The following is a 20,489-nucleotide window of genomic DNA, read 5'->3' on the forward strand; positions in this document are numbered from 1 at the left end:
AATTTAATTGAGTCAAAGGACAGTTACATTTTAGATGCAGAACATTTTCTGAATCTGTAAGAAATTATGTTTTTATAACTTTTCAAAGGTAGAACATCCATTTTGTGTCACTTTTAACTACTGCTAATTATTGCTAACATAAGCACTTATATACATGCATTAATATTTTCCCAGGTATGCGATCGGTAGCGTTGAGAGGAACGGTTCTATCGGCTGGCTCCACACGCTGGGGGACCAGTTGGGAAAGACCTACAACAGCTCCATCCTAGGTACTGTAGAAAAGCTAACTACAGTATGACAGTAGTACCGGTTTGAGATATTGTAGTGGTCCCATATGCTTGCTTGCTTAAGCATGCAAGTAAAAAAAACATCTTTCATTATAATCAAATCGTGTTTGCCCATGATTGTGGGATCATCATCCGTCATTCTGTTTTGTGAAATATTTTTATCATTTTACGCTCCAGGTTCGGGACCCTCCATCAAAGACAAGTACGTCACAGCCCTGTACTTCACCTTCAGCAGCCTGACTAGCGTGGGTTTTGGAAACGTGTCCCCTAACACCAACTCTGAGAAGATCTTTTCCATCTGCGTCATGCTCATCGGATGTAAGTGCTGATATTATGCAAACAGCCCTATTAATCCAAAACACAAACTAAAACATTTATATAAAAGGCTAAAAACACATCTACGTGATAGCCCTGTGTCTGGACCGTACACATGTACAATTTCAAGTTGATAGAGTACAAGTATAAACTACTCTAGAGAAGGCTTTTGATTGGTCGACCATTCATTTGAACCGCATCTCATTGCAAAAACAGCAGATTTAATCATTTCAGTGAAAACCGACAACGGTAGCCATATTTATGATTTTTACGCTTACGCGGTGGTTTGGTGGGTTAATGATAGAGATATCCACAAATTCACCATCATCTGCTCCTACAGTGTTTTGTGTGCAAAATTATTGGACTAAATTGCATGGAATATTGTTTTACTCTTACTCCGCTGGCTAAGATTGTGATTGGAGTATTTTCAAGTGGATAATGGCTTTTGGTAGCCAAGACTCTAATGCTTCGAACCAGGTAAAGCATGCATAGCTGTGTTCATGATGAGACACACATTGCTCCATTTTGGATGTGTGCTGGACGGTTTTTCTGATTCATTCGCTGTGATGACTTAGTGGGTTTTGTACTGCAGGTTTGGCATGGTTTGTCACGGCAATTTAGGGCAATCTGCTGATGCTTTTTGATGTTTTTTATATGGATAATTGCATATTGTAACCAGGACTCTAATGCTTTGAACAAGGTGGGGTTGTCGTGGAGCAGGGGTTAGAGAAGGAAAGGTTGGTGGTTCGAGTCCAGGCTGCCCCATGTTCCATGTCGAAGTGTCCCTGAGCAAGACACCTAACCCCTAATTGCTCCCTGGGCAAAAATGTGAAAAAGCCATGGGTTTAAAGTGTAAGTCGCTTTGGATAAAAGCGTCTGCTAAATGACCTGTAATGTAATGTAAAGGATTTATATATCTTTTCATGATGAGTACTCACAATGTTGGTTCTGACTGAGTGTTTTTGTCCCTTTGGTGTACACAAAGGGGCTTTTAAGGGCTAAAGTGTTCTCATAAGTTCTTAGTTACATTACATTACAGGTCATTTAGCAGACGCTTTTATCCAAAGCGACTTACATTACACTTTAAACCCATGGCTTTTTCACATTTTCGCCTGGGGAGCAATTAGGGGTTAGGTGTCTTGCTCAGGGACACTTCGACATGGAACATGGGGCAGCCTGGAATTGAACCTACAACCTTGTGCTTCCCAGCACACCTTCTCTAACCCCTGCGCCACGACGACCCCAGTTGACACCTACTGAGCACTACAGTGGGCTATGAGACAGATCGTGTGATTCTTTGTCCCCACCATACTTCCAAGATGTCTGTGCCAGGTTGTGACTACCGTAAAGTAGCTAAATATAAACAGCTGTTTTTTCCCAAGCCCAATAGCTGTCCAAACTGGAGCAAAATGCAACTTCTAACAGAAATATTGTGCACAAATATATAAATGCTTCACCCCCTTCAAAGCGTTAAGAGTCTTGGCTACAATCCCTAATAATCTGTTTGAAAAAGCTCCAAAAATTTACATACATATTAAAGAGTTGACTCACCTGGCTTCTTGTGTCTTTTAAATGACGTTAGGGGAGTTTGGGGGTTGAATTTCAAAGCCAGACGTCTCGAGCGTCATTTACCCTCTGCCCGTTTCTGCTTCTGAGTAGCTAATGGAGCTGTCGATCCATACCTGCTCATTCTAGTCGGATCCAATAGGATCAGACAATTCAAAAGAGGGGTTGAACGTGGAAATCGGCCATTCAAAGCCGGATTAGACAAAACTCATGATTTTGAGTCCTCCCGTTTCTCCGCTGTGAGGCCTTCACAAAAGCCTGTCCTAGAGTAGTAATCTTCACTCTACCAACGTAAAACCTTCCAAGATTAGTGTCCAAACACTAGGCTATCACTTCGACGTGGTTTTAGACTGGCATCTCCTTATAGGCTTATAGGACTGGTGGCCGGCTCGTTCCGGTTGCCGACTAGGCTGAGACTCTGTATGAATGACGCCCCAGAATCAGTTCATGTCATGTCACAAAAACACACTTCCTTTACTTACAAAATTAAGCCAGTCACATCGTCACATTGTGGTGATAAAAGGCTAAATGTGTGTCCCTGCTGGACATTGACAATAAATTTGATCTTGATATTGATATTCTGGTTATGGACTATCTCTTCAACCCCACTTAAAAATACTCCCTTTGAGAACTAAATTGCTTTCTGAAGTTTAGCGGAGGCAGATAGGGCTGTTGTTGTAGTTGTTGAAATATTTTTTGTGGGAAATTATTTTACGCTTTAGTAGAATAGATAGATAGTAACAGAAAGTATTGATTTACAACAAGCTTTAAAAATGCAGGAAATTATCTTTTTTCCTGGCTGTTATAAAAACAGTTCCAAAACATTCCATCCACTAAGCAATGCACACAGGCAGTATTAAAAAAATGTGCCTTTAAATGATCCATCAGGACTGTCAGGCAGTGTTGTCGAAACAATACAGTGTACTTCACAAAGACAGTTAGGCCTAACTGCAGTAACGCTGAAAAGAAGGCGACCATACAGTGGACACTGACCAATCAGGAGGGCTGCTCCTTCTCCACTTACAGTATATTGTATCACCCAAGGGTGTCAGACAAGATATTTATTTGCAGATATGTCAAGTCACATCAGTGTATCCAGTACCCATCCAGCGCTAGACACTCTCTAAATTTAAATGCGGATCTCTCCCCTCCTGCCCTCCATCCCTTGCTTCCTCCATCCTCACATTTCCTAAATCCTCCCCCACGTCTCATGCTTCTATCCCCATTTCCTACCCACAGCCCTGATGTACGCCAGCATCTTTGGAAATGTGTCAGCTATCATCCAGCGGCTGTACTCGGGCACGGCCCGTTATCACACCCAGATGCTGAGGGTGCGGGAGTTCATCCGCTTTCACCAGATCCCCAACCCGCTCAGGCAGAGGCTGGAGGAGTACTTCCAGCACGCCTGGTCCTACACCAACGGCATCGACATGAACGCTGTGAGTACCCTATCCTGCACTCAAACAGCATCCCGTATGTTCGCACCTCGTCAGGTGTGTTGTGGCCCAGTGAGTATAGCATATAACATGAACACCAAAACACAGAAAGTGGCTGGAGCAGTATTTTGAGCCTGCATTATACGTTAATAAGACGATGCAAGAGTTTGTCTCAGCATGCATGGTGCAACACCATCTGAGAAAAACAGAAAAGAGGGTTCATCAATAATATGCACTAGGGCTGTCAACATTAATGCATTAATCTGTGCAATTAATGTGGCCTTTATTAATGCAATTTAATATTTTAATAATTTAATGTTCGTTTGTTTACTTACCGGGCCCGGAAGTAAACAGGAAGTTGACTGCGGAAACGAAACAGCCGCTAGTTGCAGTCAGTTACATCAAGATGGAGAGAGCTTTTTGATTGGAAGTAAAACAAACAGTGGTGCGACATACAGCAGAGAACTGTGCAGAGGAGAGGAATTACTCCATGTGTCAAACAGAAGGGAGGTGAGTGACAAACGAACCACTTAAAGCGCTGCTATACTAAGCTTGCTTAGAAATGCACTTATTGTAAGTCGCTTTGGATAAAAGCGTCAGCTAAATGACATGTAATGTATTGTAATCCCAAGACCGAACTCGATATTGGCTCCTAAAAGGTTCAGCAAGAGGGGATTGAATTACCCCACTTTTTCAGTCAGTCTGCCTTTTTCAGTACAAGGTGCACTACAATCAAATTCCATCCTTGTAACCATTCGAGAAATACAAACATATAGTTCATTTAAAACTCATTTTAAAAAATGGTTAGTTGGTGCCCAACTCTGTCATCACTAGCATGTAACCTTTCTAGATAGGTTACATTAGAGCATGCACCTCTCTGTCTGTGTTGAACTTCCCTTGATCTGTCTGTTTTCACCTGTCTGTATGTCTTTGCCACATCTACCTGCACACATGTCCTTTTATCTCACTCATTTTTTTTAAGCGTCAATATTGATTAACATTTTAAATTTAATCCCATCTTCTGTTGGTTGATAGGTTGATTTTGTGTGCAACTTGGGACTACACATGAAAACTAGCTTTTTGGCTAACTCTGGCACATTTACCAACAATGGTAATGTGCACTGTTCTTTATCAAATTGACCGAAAAAAAACAACCTAAATGAACATCAAATTTCATGTCATTTTAGTCAAGACCTATAGTTAGTCGATCGCCTGCTGGACATTAGAGAGAGGGTTGCTTCAAATTATTTGAGCATACACTACTGACGCTGTTCCTCCACTTCAGGGTTAAACTCGTAAAAGATTTTGATTGGAACCGGGAGTTCTCTGAACCCGTATCGTGGTGTGATCAAGGTACGATGTCCCGCTAATGTTCACAAGCCGGGATGACAAGAGTATCAACTGTGAGAATGTTTTTTTATTACTCCTTTTAGAGTAGGACTTTTGTGTGACATTAGTTTGATGTTCTGGATCCATAGCACAGTCACTCGCTACTGTCACCTATATCTCTCAATTCATCAACTTTCTTTTTTCCACCTCCTCCGCTCCCTCTTTGTCTTCTCTTACTCTCCTTCCTTATCCACGCCTCCTCCCTCCCTCCCTCCCTCCTCAATGTGCCCACTCCCCCAGGTGCTGAAAGGTTTCCCCGAGTGTCTGCAGGCAGATATCTGCCTCCACCTTAACCGGACATTGCTGCAGAACTGTAAGGCCTTCAAAGGCTCTACCAAGGGCTGCCTCAGGGCGCTGGCCATGAAGTTTAAGACCACCCACGCACCGCCAGGGGACACGCTGGTCCACGCTGGGGACGTCCTCACGGCCCTCTACTTCATATCCAGGGGGTCCATAGAGATACTGAGAGGAGATGTGGTGGTAGCCATCTTGGGTAAAAAATGAATAAATAAACGTCTAGTGTCAATCTGTCAATGTTTGATTGTCTGATTACACTTCCCAGCTGCGAAAGTACATGTTCCCCTGTTAATTTCTTTGGGTATTAGGAACAAACTCTGAAGCAAGATCGTATCAACATATGGAAATAATCCCTCTCAGAGGAGGTGACCTCATGGCTGCTTCCCTGAGAATAGTGAGAATAGCTCCCAGTGGACTTCTCAGCAGGACAGTAATGAAAGTCCTCCACTGGTCCAAAGCTTCCTGTGTCTTTCAGGGAGTTCGGTGTGCAGCAGAACCGCTTCTCACACATTTTCTTTAGGTCATGCTTGCATGTCTCTTCCTGGGTGTTGACTCCATGCAGGCCTCTCAAAAATATGTTCTTGCCGGTAGTGCCACCAGCTGGAGAGCATAACGTGTTACTGATCTCGACACAGCAGGCTGTGATACTAGAAAGTATCTTTAACACTTTCTTTTATTTTACCATAGAATCCATTGGACATACATTTACAGATACTATATGATACTGTGACAGTAGTTCAAAATTAAATAAAATCAATGCAGATGTTACCACATCATTGAACCCTTTAGGAAAGTGAATCCCTGAGAGGCAAGCGAGAAAGAACTTATTCTGGTTATCCATTTTTTATTAGGTTAGGTTATTAGGTTTTCTCCCCTAACTGACAGTGGAACATGTGAAAACGGGTTTACCTAAACCTGTTATCTTTGAAACAGGCTGGCCTATTGTCCTAAATATTTTTTCTAATCTGTTGAAACAGTCAAAAGAAAAGAGATGGCACTGAAGTATTTATATCTGTATATATATATACTCCACTTAGCCTCAAGAAGCTGCCATTTATCACTACTCCATGTTATATAAAGGACTAAAAGAATACTTTTTCTTATAAATGACTTTCAGTTTTACCATTGATTTAAGCAGAAGCAATATATATATTGTGTGTTACAAAGTTATGCAACTTTTTCCAAAGATGAAATGTAAAATATGGAACTTCTGACAAATCCATTTTTCACTTGTTCTCAAGTGAAAAAACACAGGAGAGAAAGTAATTTGAATCAGGCTTACATTTCATTAACTCTCTCCTTATATGCAACTGTCATATATCTGGGTCATTAAAAAATATTTCTAACCGGTATAATTGGCTGCTGGTGAGGGACGAGGTAATGACTGAAGATAAGGAGTTCTCTTTTTCTCCACCTCTCCCAGGTAAGAATGACATCTTTGGCGAGCCCATCAACCTGTACACCCGCCCGGGTAAATCCAACGCTGATGTGAGGGCACTGACTTACTGCGATCTGCACAAGATCTTCAGAGAGGACGTTTTGGAGGTGCTGGACATGTATCCAGAGTTTGCGGACCACTTCTGGAACAATCTGGAAATAACCTTCAACCTCCGAGATGTAAGTTCTCAGCCTCTTCAAAGATGCACAGATCTAGTAGCACGTTATCTTTGCTGCTGTATCCAAGTAAAGAATTTACCTTAACTTTTGGAAAGAAAACATTCTTACTTTTAATGTAGTCCATTTAATGCTTGTTTGCAGACCAACATGATCCCTGGCTCCCCGAGCAGCGATGACTCCAACTGTGGGGGGTTCAATAAGTTACGCAGACGCAAGTTATCGTTCCGAAGACGTACAGAGAAAGGTGAAGATTGCTAGGGTGCTCATCTATCAGTGTCACATTCAAAAGTAATGGTTTATATGGCAATCCTCTTTGGAAGGTGAGTAGTCACACCTCACCGTAAATTCCGGACTATAGAGCCGCACCACATAAATTTTGAACAAAAAAAAGATGTGTACATATATAAGCCGCACCGGTCTATAAGCCGCAAGTGTCCACGCGACAGAAAAACCACTCTTCACGCAGAGTCGTCTGTGCTGGAGTTCTTCACATTGCCGTCTCCAACGTCTCACCATCGATTCATTAATGGCAAGTTTACGTGCAGCCGCTCTGTGTCCTTCTCCGACAGCCAGATTGGTTGCCCGTAAAAAATGATACATTAGCCGCAGGCTTCAAAGTGTGGGAAAAAAAGTAGTGGCTTATAGTCCGGAATTTACGGTATTTTAAATCTGTCCTCACACACTTGTGTCCAGATGAGGCAGACGCCGGAGAAATCAAAAAGTCCCATAAGTCCGTCAGGAGGAGACAGAGGGAGGCCCTGGGCAACCAAAGCCGGGATGGGGCTCCCAAGCGGCAGTGGCAGGCACATCGAAGCTCGCTGTCTTCTCACTCCAGCATCGACGAGGTAGAGGCTCATCTACTCTACTTCTAAAGTATTTATTGTACCCTGGTGGCCTTTGTGCAATAAAACATGATGTTGATACCCTGATCTACACATTTTAACAGGGGGCAGAGTCAACCGGGACCAGACTCGCTCCTCCGCCGGCAGTACTGGAGAGTCAGCATGCTCAGGCCACGTTCAGAAGCTTCAGCGAGAACACAGAGACCGACCGAGACCCCCAGAACGGGAACACCTGCAACGCTCTGTCAGGTAAAGCTCAATCTGTGAATCTCACGGTATCCGTCGTTGAGCGCAAGCTCACCCTCCCTGCTCTCTGCAGGTGCATTCTCGGGCGTATCCCACATCTTCAGTTTCTGGGGGGAGAGTCGGGGGGGCGGTCAGTACCAGGAGGTTCCAAGCTGCAGCCTGACCTCCCCCCCGACTCTCAGCAAGCCGCTGCACAGCTTAAGCCGCCGGCAGCGCAGCCAGCTGGACTCACGCCTGGACCTGCTGCAGAAACAACTCAACAGGTACGGCGTCAGGGAAGGGGAGTTGGGTGGTGGTGGGAGGGGGGTCTTAAAGCCTACAGCTAGGAAGCGGGCTGCATCTCAAGCCTCCCCTTCAAAATAGCTGCACTTCAAAGCAACTTGAGAACAAGTGTAACAAAGTGAGGCAGGATGAGTCCTTATTTGCTGCAGAGGAGCCTACGTCCACCTCTCCTGTACGCGTAAAGCCCACTTTGATGAGATGCAATAAAACTGGAAACTCTGTGAGAAGGGTATTTGTTCTGCCTCCAGAAGTAAAAGCGGGATGAGAAGAAGAGAGTTCAGAAAAGTTTAATAATTAAGTGGAGTTGTTTATACAAGAAGTGGTGTGTAGGCAAAATAATGTCTATACAGATGTGCAACTGTGGGTGAGTGGGGAGCACGGTCGTCCTCCAATCAGAGGGTTGTCGGTTCGATCCCAGGCTCTGCTAACCCGCATGTCGATGTGTCCTTGGGCAAGACACTTAACCCAACATTGCTCCTGTAGCTGCGACTACAGTGTGTGATTGTTAGTTACTGATGTGCAGGTGTCACTGTGTATGGTTCTCCTGTCATCAGTGTATGAATGGGTGTGAATGGGTGAATGATGTCATGTAGTGTTAAAGCGCTTTGAGTGGTCAGAAGACTAGAAAAGCGCTATACAAGTACAGTCCATTTACCATTTACCATGTTAACTGTGAATGATACGTACTTGCTAACTTCACCTCTGAGATCCAGGGAATAGTGGTTTAGACCAGTGGTTCTCAACTGGTCTGGCTCCGGGACCCACAATCACCCCTGAATGACAAGCCGCGACCCAAATCGAGGAACATCGAGATAGTATGGAGACAGAATACGTATGCGAACACAAAAACAAGTTTAATGAAAAAACAAAACAGCCAGCTGTTAGCGATGCTAGAGAGGGAACTATTCCCTTTTACACTAAATTAGCTAAAAACTCTAAAGTGTATCTTAAGGATACGAGGTATTACAACATACGTAACAATTAAGAATCTTCAGCCATTTCTAAACAAATTCAACAGCTTTCATGCACAAACAAAAAAGTCGAAAAAAGACTCAAATTACCTAACTTTAACAGATATGACAAACACTATGTCTTGAGGAGCAGCTTTTGCACAAATTCAAAATAAATTAAATAAAAAGTGCAATTCAAAAGGATTCAGATATACAAAATGAACGTTTCTTGTGATTACCTCATCAGGAGGTAAATCCTGAAAATCATTGTGCTTTACAGAAAATTAAGCAGCACTCACTTCAACCTCAGGTGAAAACTGACAGACGTGAGTCTGGAGGAATTTCTGATGTGAGAACTGGGGATGTTTTTTGCTCTTGGCAAGAGTCTCAAAGTCTGGAGTTAAAGTTGACAAGGCCAGTCTGAGGTCATGCTCAATGTCTATTCTATTCTATTCCTGTGTTTAGTCTTCAGCTGAACCAGAGCTGAGAAGCCACATTCACAGAGATAGGTAGTGCTGAAGGGTAGCAGGACTTTTACTGCTCGAGTGGCAAGGGAAGGATACTCGCTGATCACGCTGCTGCACCAGAACTGGGAGAGGCTTACCGCTGCGTACGGTCACATGACCGCTCCATCAGCTGACTCCGTTGCTTGGCAATGTGACACTTTCTATGTCGATTCCAAATGGGTCACGTATCCAGTCGTCATCCCTCTGTTTCTCGGGAAAGTAGTCATTAAACCGCTCCAGAAGTTTGTTCAGATGCGTCGTGATTGTTTTCTCCATTACATTCTTGTCTGCCGTGCCAGAATGGTTTGACCCAACCTGGCACACGCTGCTAAAAACATGGACGGACGAGCCGGCAAAAAAAACGACGGTCCGCGGCATTAAAAACGTCCCTTCAAAATAAAATCACAGGATGAATTTTTTTTTTTAATTGTAATTTTTATTTTCCCAGGCAAAGGGAACGGGTCATGGACCCACTGGTTTAGACCACCAAGCCGAGTGACTTTCTGGTTTGGCTTCTAGCTACCTTTGTTACCATGGATATTGTCACGCGGTTTCTTCCTTAATACCAGGTATTAATGTTTCCATATGTTTGCGATTATAACTAAGACTGAAAAATAAGAGGGACAAAATAAGAACCGGGAGGCATGAAATTCCTCTAAACGCAGAGAAAACATCTACACTTTAAATATGAAATAAAATTGATAGAACATAAATGCTGCCTCTGTGTATCTATTAACAGTGCATTATCTACCCCACGCTATGTGCAGGCTGGAGAGTCGAATGTCGACGGATGTCGGAGCCATCATGCAGCTGCTGCAGAGACAGATGGCCCTGGTTCCTCCCGCATACAGCGCCGTCTCATCGCCGCCAGAGGTGATGACGCAAGCCCAAAGACAGTAGGATGCTCGCCGGCACAGGGGTCAGGAGAGGATATGTCTCTGGGAGAGACCCGCTGATGAAGAATTTTCCGTTATTATTATTAGACGCTGACCCCAACTGCGAATAGACAGAGGACTGCGCTTCCTGCAGACCAATAAGATATTGTCTCCTGCAGGTCTCACCTTCCCCTGGTCCCGGCCCGGGAGCAGATCCACGAGAGACACCCATCGAGCCTGTGACACCTCTGGACACAGACACCCTGGCCTCCCTCTCGCAGGTGAAGTAAATGTATTAGTAAAGTTTTAACTGAGTGGAGGTCATTGGTCCGCAGTGAATGGAAACTACAGACATCAAAACCCAAACAGCTTTTTTTTCTGGCTCAGGAGTGATTTGCCGCAATTTATAAGTGTCCCACCAAATGTTGTTAGTGTAATGCTCATGAACGAGGATGTTTTGGGTTAGCTAAAAAGTACACCATAGCAGGCGGGCCGGGAGATGGATTAGTCCATCAATCAGCCTTCCTGGCGGGCGACCGCTTTCTGTGTGAAATGGCCACATAAAATTACTCCAGTAACATCACTTATACTTGCTCGTATCTACTTGCTGCTGAGTTTAGTATTCTGTATTCTGTGGTGGCATTATTTTTGCTTATACATCTTTTAAACCACAGCACAAAACAGCACAAAACAACCCTCATGAAGGATTAACTTGCCTTTGTGAGTAGCGAATTCAGTTGCAGTAGCCAGTCCCACTCACCTTCGACACATCTCCTCCTCCCCCACCCCCTCCCCAGATCTTGGATTCACACTACGTCAAGACGCTCCTGCAACCCCAGGACACCTCGCTGATCAGCCCCAACCAGTGCCAGCCGCCCCCCCCTGGACTGGACGAGCTGGAGTTGGAGCCTGATCCAACCCAAAGGAGTTTGTCATTCCAAGAACCACAAACCTCTTTGGACTCATGGACACCACAGCGACACGCCTCTGACCCAGGGGGGAGCTAAGAAAGAGGGGAAAGTGGGGTGGTGGGGTGAATGGAAGGAGGGATACAGAGTTTCCACTGTTCCACTGCAACTACAGCACCAACCACCAGAACCCTTTAGGGCGCCCAGCCACTAGACCGTCACTGCTGATATTTAACCTCTGACCTTCCGAGATTGGACACTCTGGGTGGTTGAGGTCCTTCTTTCTCTCCAGTAAGTCCCCCCCTGGAACTTTCTGAACTCCAAAGTGGGGTACCTTAAACCAAAACTACAAAGGGAGCTCTCTGCTGCTCTATGAACATAGTCTGCCTCTCTGTGGACCTGCTGAGGGATGACACATAACCTAAACGGAGGTCCTGTAGGACGATCCCTTAACTGCGGTGTCCAATTACCACCAATGCCGAAAACAATTAGCCATTGAGGTTTGCACTGAAACTGTTGAGGTCCTGATTATCCTGTCCCGTATGTCCGTGGCGCTTCCGTAAAACTCAAACGCAAACCGTGAATTGTAGTGTTAGCTGGCCTAACAGGACCCATTATCCCGTTCTATCACCCCCCCACCCCCCCCACCCCCCCTCATGTCCAAAAGAGCACACTGGTAATTGGTTTGCACCTCAGGGGTGGGAACTGGATTGTTAAAAGCCATGATTTTGTCTGGGTGAACATATCAGCCCGAACACAAACTTTGTCCAGATTTGCTGAGAACATGTAGCGCAGTGTAACAGGTAAACTGGCAAACCTACGAGTCCCCCATGAGGACAGCGCACCAAAAACAGCAAACTATTTTTACTCAAACAAGCAGGAAATTCAGATTTATTTAAACCATAAGCTATGACCTGCTAGATAAACGGCAAACTTATGACCAGGGATGACATGACGTTGACTTGCTTTCATTTAAAAAAAATCTAAGCACATACATGAAGGAAAAGTGATTGAATCGATTTCATTACAACTGAATTTGCTACCTCAGAAGTGCCCAGAAGGCTTTCTTGTACATGAGCCGGTTTGGTTTGGTAATTCTGTAAATACAACAAGTTTGCTAGTTTACAATGACTCGCCGAATGAGCCATCATTCTACATGCAGTGCAATATGCAATTGTCAGGAAGAGACGAGTAAGTGTGCTATAGTTTCGTTATCTGTATACGCGCTAAATTTCGAGTTTTTTCCTGTTTTTTTTCAGACTTGTGTAGACTGCGTTGCTTCCTCACTCTGTACAAAGTCACTGGATTCTGAAGTGGACGACACATTTCGACTGGTTTTAGGATTTTAAAAGGGCGGTCACAAGATTGTTTTCACTCTAGTCAGCACAAATAAAACACATAGGTCACCCAAGAATCTCTCAACGCTCCAGAAGACATTACCTCTCATCGCCTCCCATTTCAAAGCACTCAGATGTTTATCTGACCCCTATCATCGAATCATTTTTGCTGGCCGACAACACACATCGTCAAGGAGTGAAGATGCAGCATATACAAATAAGATGCACCAATCCTTTTGCAATTAAAGATAACAGCAGCGTAGTCCTTGGTGTTAAGATCGATTCAAGTCTGATCATTTATACCTCTTTGGTTTAGGGATCCAAATATTTTATGACTACTATGGAAGGTTGTGCCTCGTGGATGTGGCGCAACACGTTGGTAGGCGCCGGATAAATCCAGCAACCGAATGACGAGATTAGGATGAATGGTCTGATCTCAGTGAGTGATGAAGGCAGGCTCCTTTTTAATGAAGCAGTTTGAAGACAAATGTGTTCTTAATACATACAATACAACAATTTCTGTATATCAATCAAAGTCACCGTAAGTTTTTATGAATTACCGGGGCTGGGTGAGACGGGTTAGTCCAGGACAGGCAGCATTGGCACCGAGGCATCAGTCAAAAAGAAAGTGCTGGGAGGGCTGGCGTGAATGAGTGACTGCTATAAATATATATATATATATATATGGAATATATAGCAATGCCATTTTTGATGGCGTTGATGGAAATTAACATTGTGCAGAAGTTCTGCTGTTAAGACAGTCTAAGGGCGGAGTTTGGAGGTTACCCAGATAAATCAGGGTCGACGGCAGTGCACAAAATGACTAAGAGCAGGTGCAAAAGGAACCCTTCTAGTATAAACTATGACATCTTTGAATTGTCTTCCCTAGTCCTGACAGAAGAGAGGAGCCTGTTGAAGTAGTGCAATAGTCCTTTAAACAGTTAAGAATTGTAGCAGCTTAACTGCAACCTGCTACCTTTGCACACCTTATCCCCTAAACAGTGCAGATACTAAATGAAGACTCAGGAACCTGTCAGTGATGTTAGAGGGGTCCTTTTCCTCTGTCTCACAACTCCAAACCAACTAATCAGAAGGCGGGAGACTCCAGCTTGTGCCTTCCTGTAACACTCAATTGAGAAGATTGTTTCTGGCCGCTCGCTGGTCCAAGGTGTTTTTGTTTATTGTTGTAGGATCGTTTCTCTGATGTTTTATCACTTTGTCTTGGGTCAATGAGAAGGCTGTCTGTGTAAACCTGTTTCTCTCTGCTCTCAATAGTTATTGTTTTATTTAATTAATTAATTATTCTATACTGAAGGTTATATGCACACAGAGCCACATCCGACGCACATTGTGCAGCTTGCTCCAACTGTTTTCACGCTCTGTAACTTTAGCTTGCAACCAAAGCAAGCGGCCGCCAACGCCTTTTTAAACTTGCATGTAAAAGTGCTTATAATGACTAAAGATATTACAGTTCAGCTGAGGATATTAGTAAAGTTACTATACATTTTGGAGGTGGCCAACTAGATTGCCTTTAAGTTAAGTTAACAGTTTAAAAAAAACAAGGAATAGTAGTCCTGTCAGACAAACTGTGATTCAACATGTTATTATTGATATTGTTGAACCACAGTTGGTGCAAAGTAGCTGTAACTTCCCCACCTTCCCTCCTCCTCTCCCCTTTTTCCAGTAGTGTGTTAAAATGTAGGCGAATGCATAGTGGCTGTCCACATGCTTGATAAGCCACTGACCTCTTCTCACTATTGAAACCCCGGTCGGCTGCTTGTTGTGGTTCACACAACGCTAACAGAACCATAACCAAACCATCTGACCTCACATTTACAGTATGTAACAAGTGGATCTGCAGTTCCATCCATTTAACAGAGAATCTTCTTCTTATACTGCGTAGTGCTGAGGTGTTGATTTTCACAAAGCGTTCAATAACAGTCACCTCGTGGCCTGAACTGTCTCTTTAGCAGATCTTAGTAGAATGTTCATTGCTACAGATACATTTACATAATGCATACTGCATATTATTGGGAAAGGGGGTACACTTTGGGACTCGCAGTCTTTTGGAGGGGAGAGTATAAGAATTTTTTCCCACTTTTTCATATACATATAAAAAACAGTTTACAGTCACATACTACAGACACACACACAGCTCTTCCATACCGCTGAGCTTTTTTACGCTCTGTTCCGCTTTCTATGAGTTTCTGACAGACTTGCATCCTGTCTCTGTAGATATTTTGAGTAAATGGGGAAGGGTGCTTTGGTACCGTTTACACTGGATTCGCTCTGCCTGCCGGTACATACCAACTTCTACTACTTGTCAAGGAATCAAAGTCTTTAGAACTCGTGTAGCCTGCACTATGCAGAAACAAAAAAGTTTTTGGCATGATTTGAAATGCAGAAAATCTTAGAGGAAAATCTGCTTGATAATTAAACCTGCACTAACTTCTTATTAAAATAATCCCCCGATTGAAAAAAAAAATCAAACAAAAAACCTGCATATAGCTGATTGTAGTAAAAACAGATGTGACAATGAGGATGAAGTGAAAGGCTTTCAATATTGTGCACATTTATACTTGCATGCTGCACACAGAATGAGCAATGAGGGGGTTTGACATGCAAAGCAGCAAATTTTATTTTGTTTTGCTGATGCTTGCAAACTGTGTGGGGTGAAACACTGGATTCTTATCGGTGATTCATAGAATATATATTTATATATGGACATATATATACTACTCTAACGTCCTGGGAGCGATCAGTGATGAATAGCTGCAAACATCGATGATCCTTGATGATACAATATGATATTGTATTGCTGTATCTTTGGCTACGAAACACTGTAATCGAGTGATACATGTGTGGAAAAGCTGTTGACTGTTTCCCAAAATTATCAAGGAGTTAAATCAAGTGCATCCAAAATATTATAAATTCCACTTTGGTCTAGCTGGGACGGACTGCACTCTGAAGATTCAGCGATCAACTCGTCTGAGAGCAGTTTCTGAATACATCTTGCTTTATTTTCGGTGCCCACGGAGTTAAATCTGTCAACAATAAATTTTGCTTAAGTTGTGCTGAAAAGGGGTGTGATGAAACCTACAAACAAGAAGATACTCTCAAATGTTTGGAAAACGGATTAACAGTCCATGGAAGTATGTGGAATATTATTAATAGTTTCCTGGCAAATGCAGCACTTTACTCATATCAAATGTGTAAGACAGTTGGAGGGGAAATGGTTGAGCTCTCAGTTCTGATTGTGTGATTGCATTATAAATAGTTGAACTTTATAGTATTTCCAAAATACTTCTTTCAATAAACCTCTCAGTATGTCAAGACTGATCCCTTTTTCATTGACCCTTTCCTAATACGCGTTCTTGTGTGGACTTGTGTTCCCGTGGACTCCTGAAATGTCATCAGTTGCGGCTCTTGCCGAGAATGGTCATAATACACGAATGTGACTCGCCCTGTCCATTTTACCGAGCACTACATTTAAGTCACAGAATGTAATTTTTTCAGGCGAGTAGTTAGTTGTTTAAATCAACATTTCTGTCGTTGGTTTGTCAACATTGAGCCTTCTTAACAATGAGCTCCAGGATATGGGGAATGTGAGGTGTAGTTAACGGGACCGTCAGACCTCTATACACTTCAACGTCTTGTCTGTAGCCACAGTGTGCAGGTTTGTTATTGTTTGTACACTGCAAAAAAGTATTTGAACAATAAGTCATTGTAACGTCTTGATTTATACAGTTACAATGTAATTGTATAAGTTTTCAGTACTCCAGCTATGGTTTTTAAGCCAGTTCAAAACAATTAGTTTAATGTACTGAATACTGTGGGTTTTAATTACGGTTATATCCAACAGTCAGAATTAGGTTCCAATAACTGCAGTTCCTCAAACAGCCACTTTTAAAAGCGATTCAATTTCCACTGTTTTTAGTAGCAGAATGTATGCATTTGTACTTCTGTGTAGATTGTGACAATTTAACATGGGGGTCCAATTTACACAGAAATACAAATGCATACATTATGCTACTAAAAAAAGTTTTATTTTTCCCTTTGTGAACTGTGTATGGGGTGACCTTTTATACTACTAATCCATTTAAATTATATTGATAAGTCTTAAAGTCTTAAAGTTATGGACGGTACCAGGAGGTTTCAAGAAGTGGGTTTAGTGGAAACTCAACAGTTTCCCATTTCAGGGTAAATCAACTCAGAGTTTAGGGTTTGTTAAACCTCCTACTTGAAACGGACCCCAGGTCGAGATGTCTGTCTGCTCACCGCATAACTAACCAATGGAAATACCAGATGGCGGACTAACCTAAACCACGCGGAAGATTAATTCGTTCAGCCAAATTACAAATGTGACCTGGACCCTACAACGCAGTAAGTTGGCTCAGCAAACCAAGTGGTGGATGAATACGTTAACCAGCGAGACGATGACGAACGTGAGTTGACGTTTGAAAAACGGCGTGACAGCTCGGAATAGAAAGCCTTAGGTAAGTGGATCCATCAACAATTGAGCTGCGTAAATCCCGATAACCGGACCAAGACACGATAGAACGGTTGTTGAACAATAGTATGATGTTCCATCAATATTAATGTTTCAGAGGTCATGAACGTGACCGTGGAAGGTGGAAAGTGAAGTGTGGAACGAGAGCAAGGAACGTGAGCGTGACAGGGTGGAAGAGGCATGTACAAAGATAATTGGATGGTGTTATTAAAGAACAAAATAAAGAAGAAGTGGAAATGCCTCAAGGAAAATTTATCAAAACAAACTCAAAACACCAACCAAGAAGACCTAACTTTTGATAGGCAAAAAGGGTCTCTACAGTAAGTCAAAAAACTTGCTTCATTGAAAACGAGCTGCGGCAGTTTGGTGCAGCAATCGGAGCGGCAATTGGCGCAGACCCGGCGGAAGTTTAAAGCGGTAATAGGAGCAGCAGTCAGAGCTGCGGCAGTTTGGAGCGGCGATTGGCGCGGCAGATCTGGCGGCAGTTTGGAGCAGCGATTGGCGCGGCAGACCGAGTGGCAGTTTGGAGCGGCCATTGGCGCGGCAGTACGAGCGGCAGAAGTTGAAGTGGATGTCGGAACTGAACTTCACTTACGGAGGTAGAAGCAGAGCGGCAGAGCACCTGCGTGCACACATGACTATGTGTAAAATTTGGTGGTGACTGAAAATGAACTGAGCAAGTATTCACAAACTGAATGTGCGTCTTGGACAATGGAAGAAGCACACGCTACTGATTCTGAACTCTTACCTGAGACTCTAGTTGAGTCAGGTAATATGGACTACTCTGCAACAAGACGGACTGTTAAATTAAAAGAAAAGGCACTTATGGAAAAATTATACGCCTGCAAAAGGAGAGAAAGGTGAATTTTCAAAGGGCACACAGTCTCAAAGAGATAATTGTTGATTTTATGTGTGATAAAAGCTACATGTATGTCACAGAAGTAAAAGGTACATTTGAAAAGTTTAAGGTTCTCTGTGGTGAAGCGAAGGAAAAACATGAAGCATTGATGAGGTTGGTACTTAAAGAGGAGATGGAAAATCATGAAATGTGGTATAAACTAAAAATGCTTAGTACTTTTTTGATGATACACACAAATGGTTAGTCTGCAACGAAAGTTGTCCCATTACTGAAGTTGTTGATGTCCATAATGATGTGGTTAATATGGAGCCTCAGGACAGCATTTCAAATGTTGGATCAAATGCTTAGGACCCCCCATCGAAGTAATGTCTCTAGGTCAGCAAGGGTTCGACGTCCTCCACAAGGCGTCAAACAGAGGCAGAACGGGCTGCACTCTTGGCACGTTCTGCGGCGCTACAGAAGAAACATGTTCTGGAGGAGTACGTGGAGCAATTAAGAAGGAAACAAGAACAACTTGAAGTTGACACTGAATTAGCGTATCTACAGCAAAATTAGTGTTGAATGCCTCGAGGCATGGCGGTGTTTCAACTACAAATTCAGATGGAATGGAATCATATTTCATAAAGGGAGCAGCACTTAATCCTTATGCTGAACAATACCAACCAATGCAAAGGGAATTATTTCAGCAGAATTATTCAATGCCTGCTAACGCTCAGTTAAAGGTGGAAAAGGCAATGGAAGCGGAGGAGTATAATACTAAAATAGCCGCTATTGAGAAAAATTATTATATTGACAAATGGTAATAATTTGATAGAATAAAATTGATGCAATCAGATTATGAATCTGGTCATTTCAAGGCATCCAGCATCATTCCAAGGCAATCCTCAAGTAAATGCAGATCTCTACATTCTGTTACAAAGTGACTGTAGTGAAGGTCGATGAAGGCTTCTCTTCGCGCCGGCCTCAAAGACAGCAACTGGGTCAACAAGCTCCCGTGGGTGATGCTTGGCATCTGGACTGCACCGAAGGAAGACCTGCAGTCCTCGTCCGCGCAGCTTGTCTATGGCCAGCCACTGCGGGTTCCAGGGGATTTTGTTCCTACTTCCACCGTTCCCTGGTCTGCGACCTTACAACGGGCCGCACTACTGGACAATGCGAAGCTCTTCGCACCTGTCCCTACTTCCCGTCACAGCCTCCCTCAGTCGCACGTCCCCGCTGGGCTTCAGACGGCTGAATACGTCTTTATTCGCCACGGCGCTCACAGGGGACCGCTACGCCCGCCCTACGAGGGCCCATTCCGGGTTTTGGAGACAGGAGACAAACATTTTGTGGTGGACATGGGTGGTAAACCGGAGCGACTCTCCATCGACTGCCTCAAACCAGCTCATTTGGACGTTGCTGGGCCCATTGAATCGGCCCAGCCCCCACGACGCGGGCGTCCTCCAGCTCTGCGCCCACCCCCTGTGTCCCTCCCTCCCAGGACTCCCACACTCAACGCCCCACGCCCGTGTCACGGTGGTACATCTGCCACGGTTGTGGCTCCTCGACCCCCTCTGAAACACAACCGTTCTGGTCGGTTAATACGACCACCTCCCAGATGATTATTTTTCTTATATGGTGAATTCTGGGGGGACGTGTGTAGTGAATGTGACTGCATAATTCACCTTTGTTCTTGTTTTGTTGTACACGTAATTGCGACTGTTCCGGGATCGCGGTCCCTTTAAACGTTTTGTTATTTATGACGTAGAGGCCCTTGCTTGTGAGGTTACAGGGCTGCGCCATCTTGTGAGTTTGTTGTTGTAAAAATAAACGAGACACACGCTGGTGTTCTCAACTCGCGGAATTGCCTTTTATTCCAAATGCAACTTCCACATGACAGCACTTCTTGTACAGACGCAGAACTCTCAATTTTTACCACGCAGAGAAATTCCCATTTTTGATGGCGATCCTTTACAATTTAGATCATTCATTAGAGCTTTTCAACATTGTGTTGAAGCTAAAACAAACCAAGGAGAATGTATCATCTCCAGCAGTTTACTAGGGGGCCGCCTAGAGATCTAGTGCGCAGTTGCCAGCATATGGCCCCAGACATGGCCAAAGAACTTCTTGGAAATTACTGTGGAAATAAACTAAAGGTCACAGCTCCCTAGGTGGGTTGTCGTGGCGCAGGGGGTAGAGAGGGTGTACTGGGAACTGCAAGGTTGGTGGTTCGAATCCCGGCTGCCCCATGTTGAAGTGTCCCTAAGTGCTCCCCGGGCAAAATGTAA

The 20,489-nt window shown here is 43.7% G+C and overlaps 1 protein-coding gene across 3 annotated transcripts in view; it reads left to right on the forward strand.

The window, feature by feature from the left end:
* Positions 1–20,059, forward strand: part of kcnh2b (potassium voltage-gated channel, subfamily H (eag-related), member 2b) — a 216,136-nt gene extending 196,077 nt beyond the window's left edge. For 2 of the 3 annotated variants that reach the window (XM_040166919.2, XM_040166922.2), the window contains 12 exons: positions 175–269; positions 465–605; positions 3,408–3,607; positions 5,234–5,486; positions 6,714–6,907; positions 7,049–7,151; positions 7,601–7,752; positions 7,854–7,998; positions 8,069–8,258; positions 10,501–10,606; positions 10,788–10,889; positions 11,406–20,059. In XM_040166919.2, the coding sequence (XP_040022853.1) occupies positions 175–269; positions 465–605; positions 3,408–3,607; positions 5,234–5,486; positions 6,714–6,907; positions 7,049–7,151; positions 7,601–7,752; positions 7,854–7,998; positions 8,069–8,258; positions 10,501–10,606; positions 10,788–10,889; positions 11,406–11,615 (1,891 nt within the window). In that variant the 3' untranslated portion in view covers positions 11,616–20,059. Of the gene's footprint in view, positions 1–174; positions 270–464; positions 606–3,407; positions 3,608–5,233; positions 5,487–6,713; positions 6,908–7,048; positions 7,152–7,600; positions 7,753–7,853; positions 7,999–8,068; positions 8,259–10,500; positions 10,630–10,787; positions 10,890–11,405 lie in introns of all 3 variants that reach the window. The other variant, XM_040166921.2, reaches the window with a different exon arrangement.
* Positions 20,060–20,489: the final 430 nt, after the last annotated feature.

Source organism: Gasterosteus aculeatus, chromosome 21 (genome assembly GCF_964276395.1).
Source record: "Gasterosteus aculeatus chromosome 21, fGasAcu3.hap1.1, whole genome shotgun sequence".
NCBI lineage: Eukaryota > Metazoa > Chordata > Actinopteri > Perciformes > Gasterosteidae > Gasterosteus > Gasterosteus aculeatus.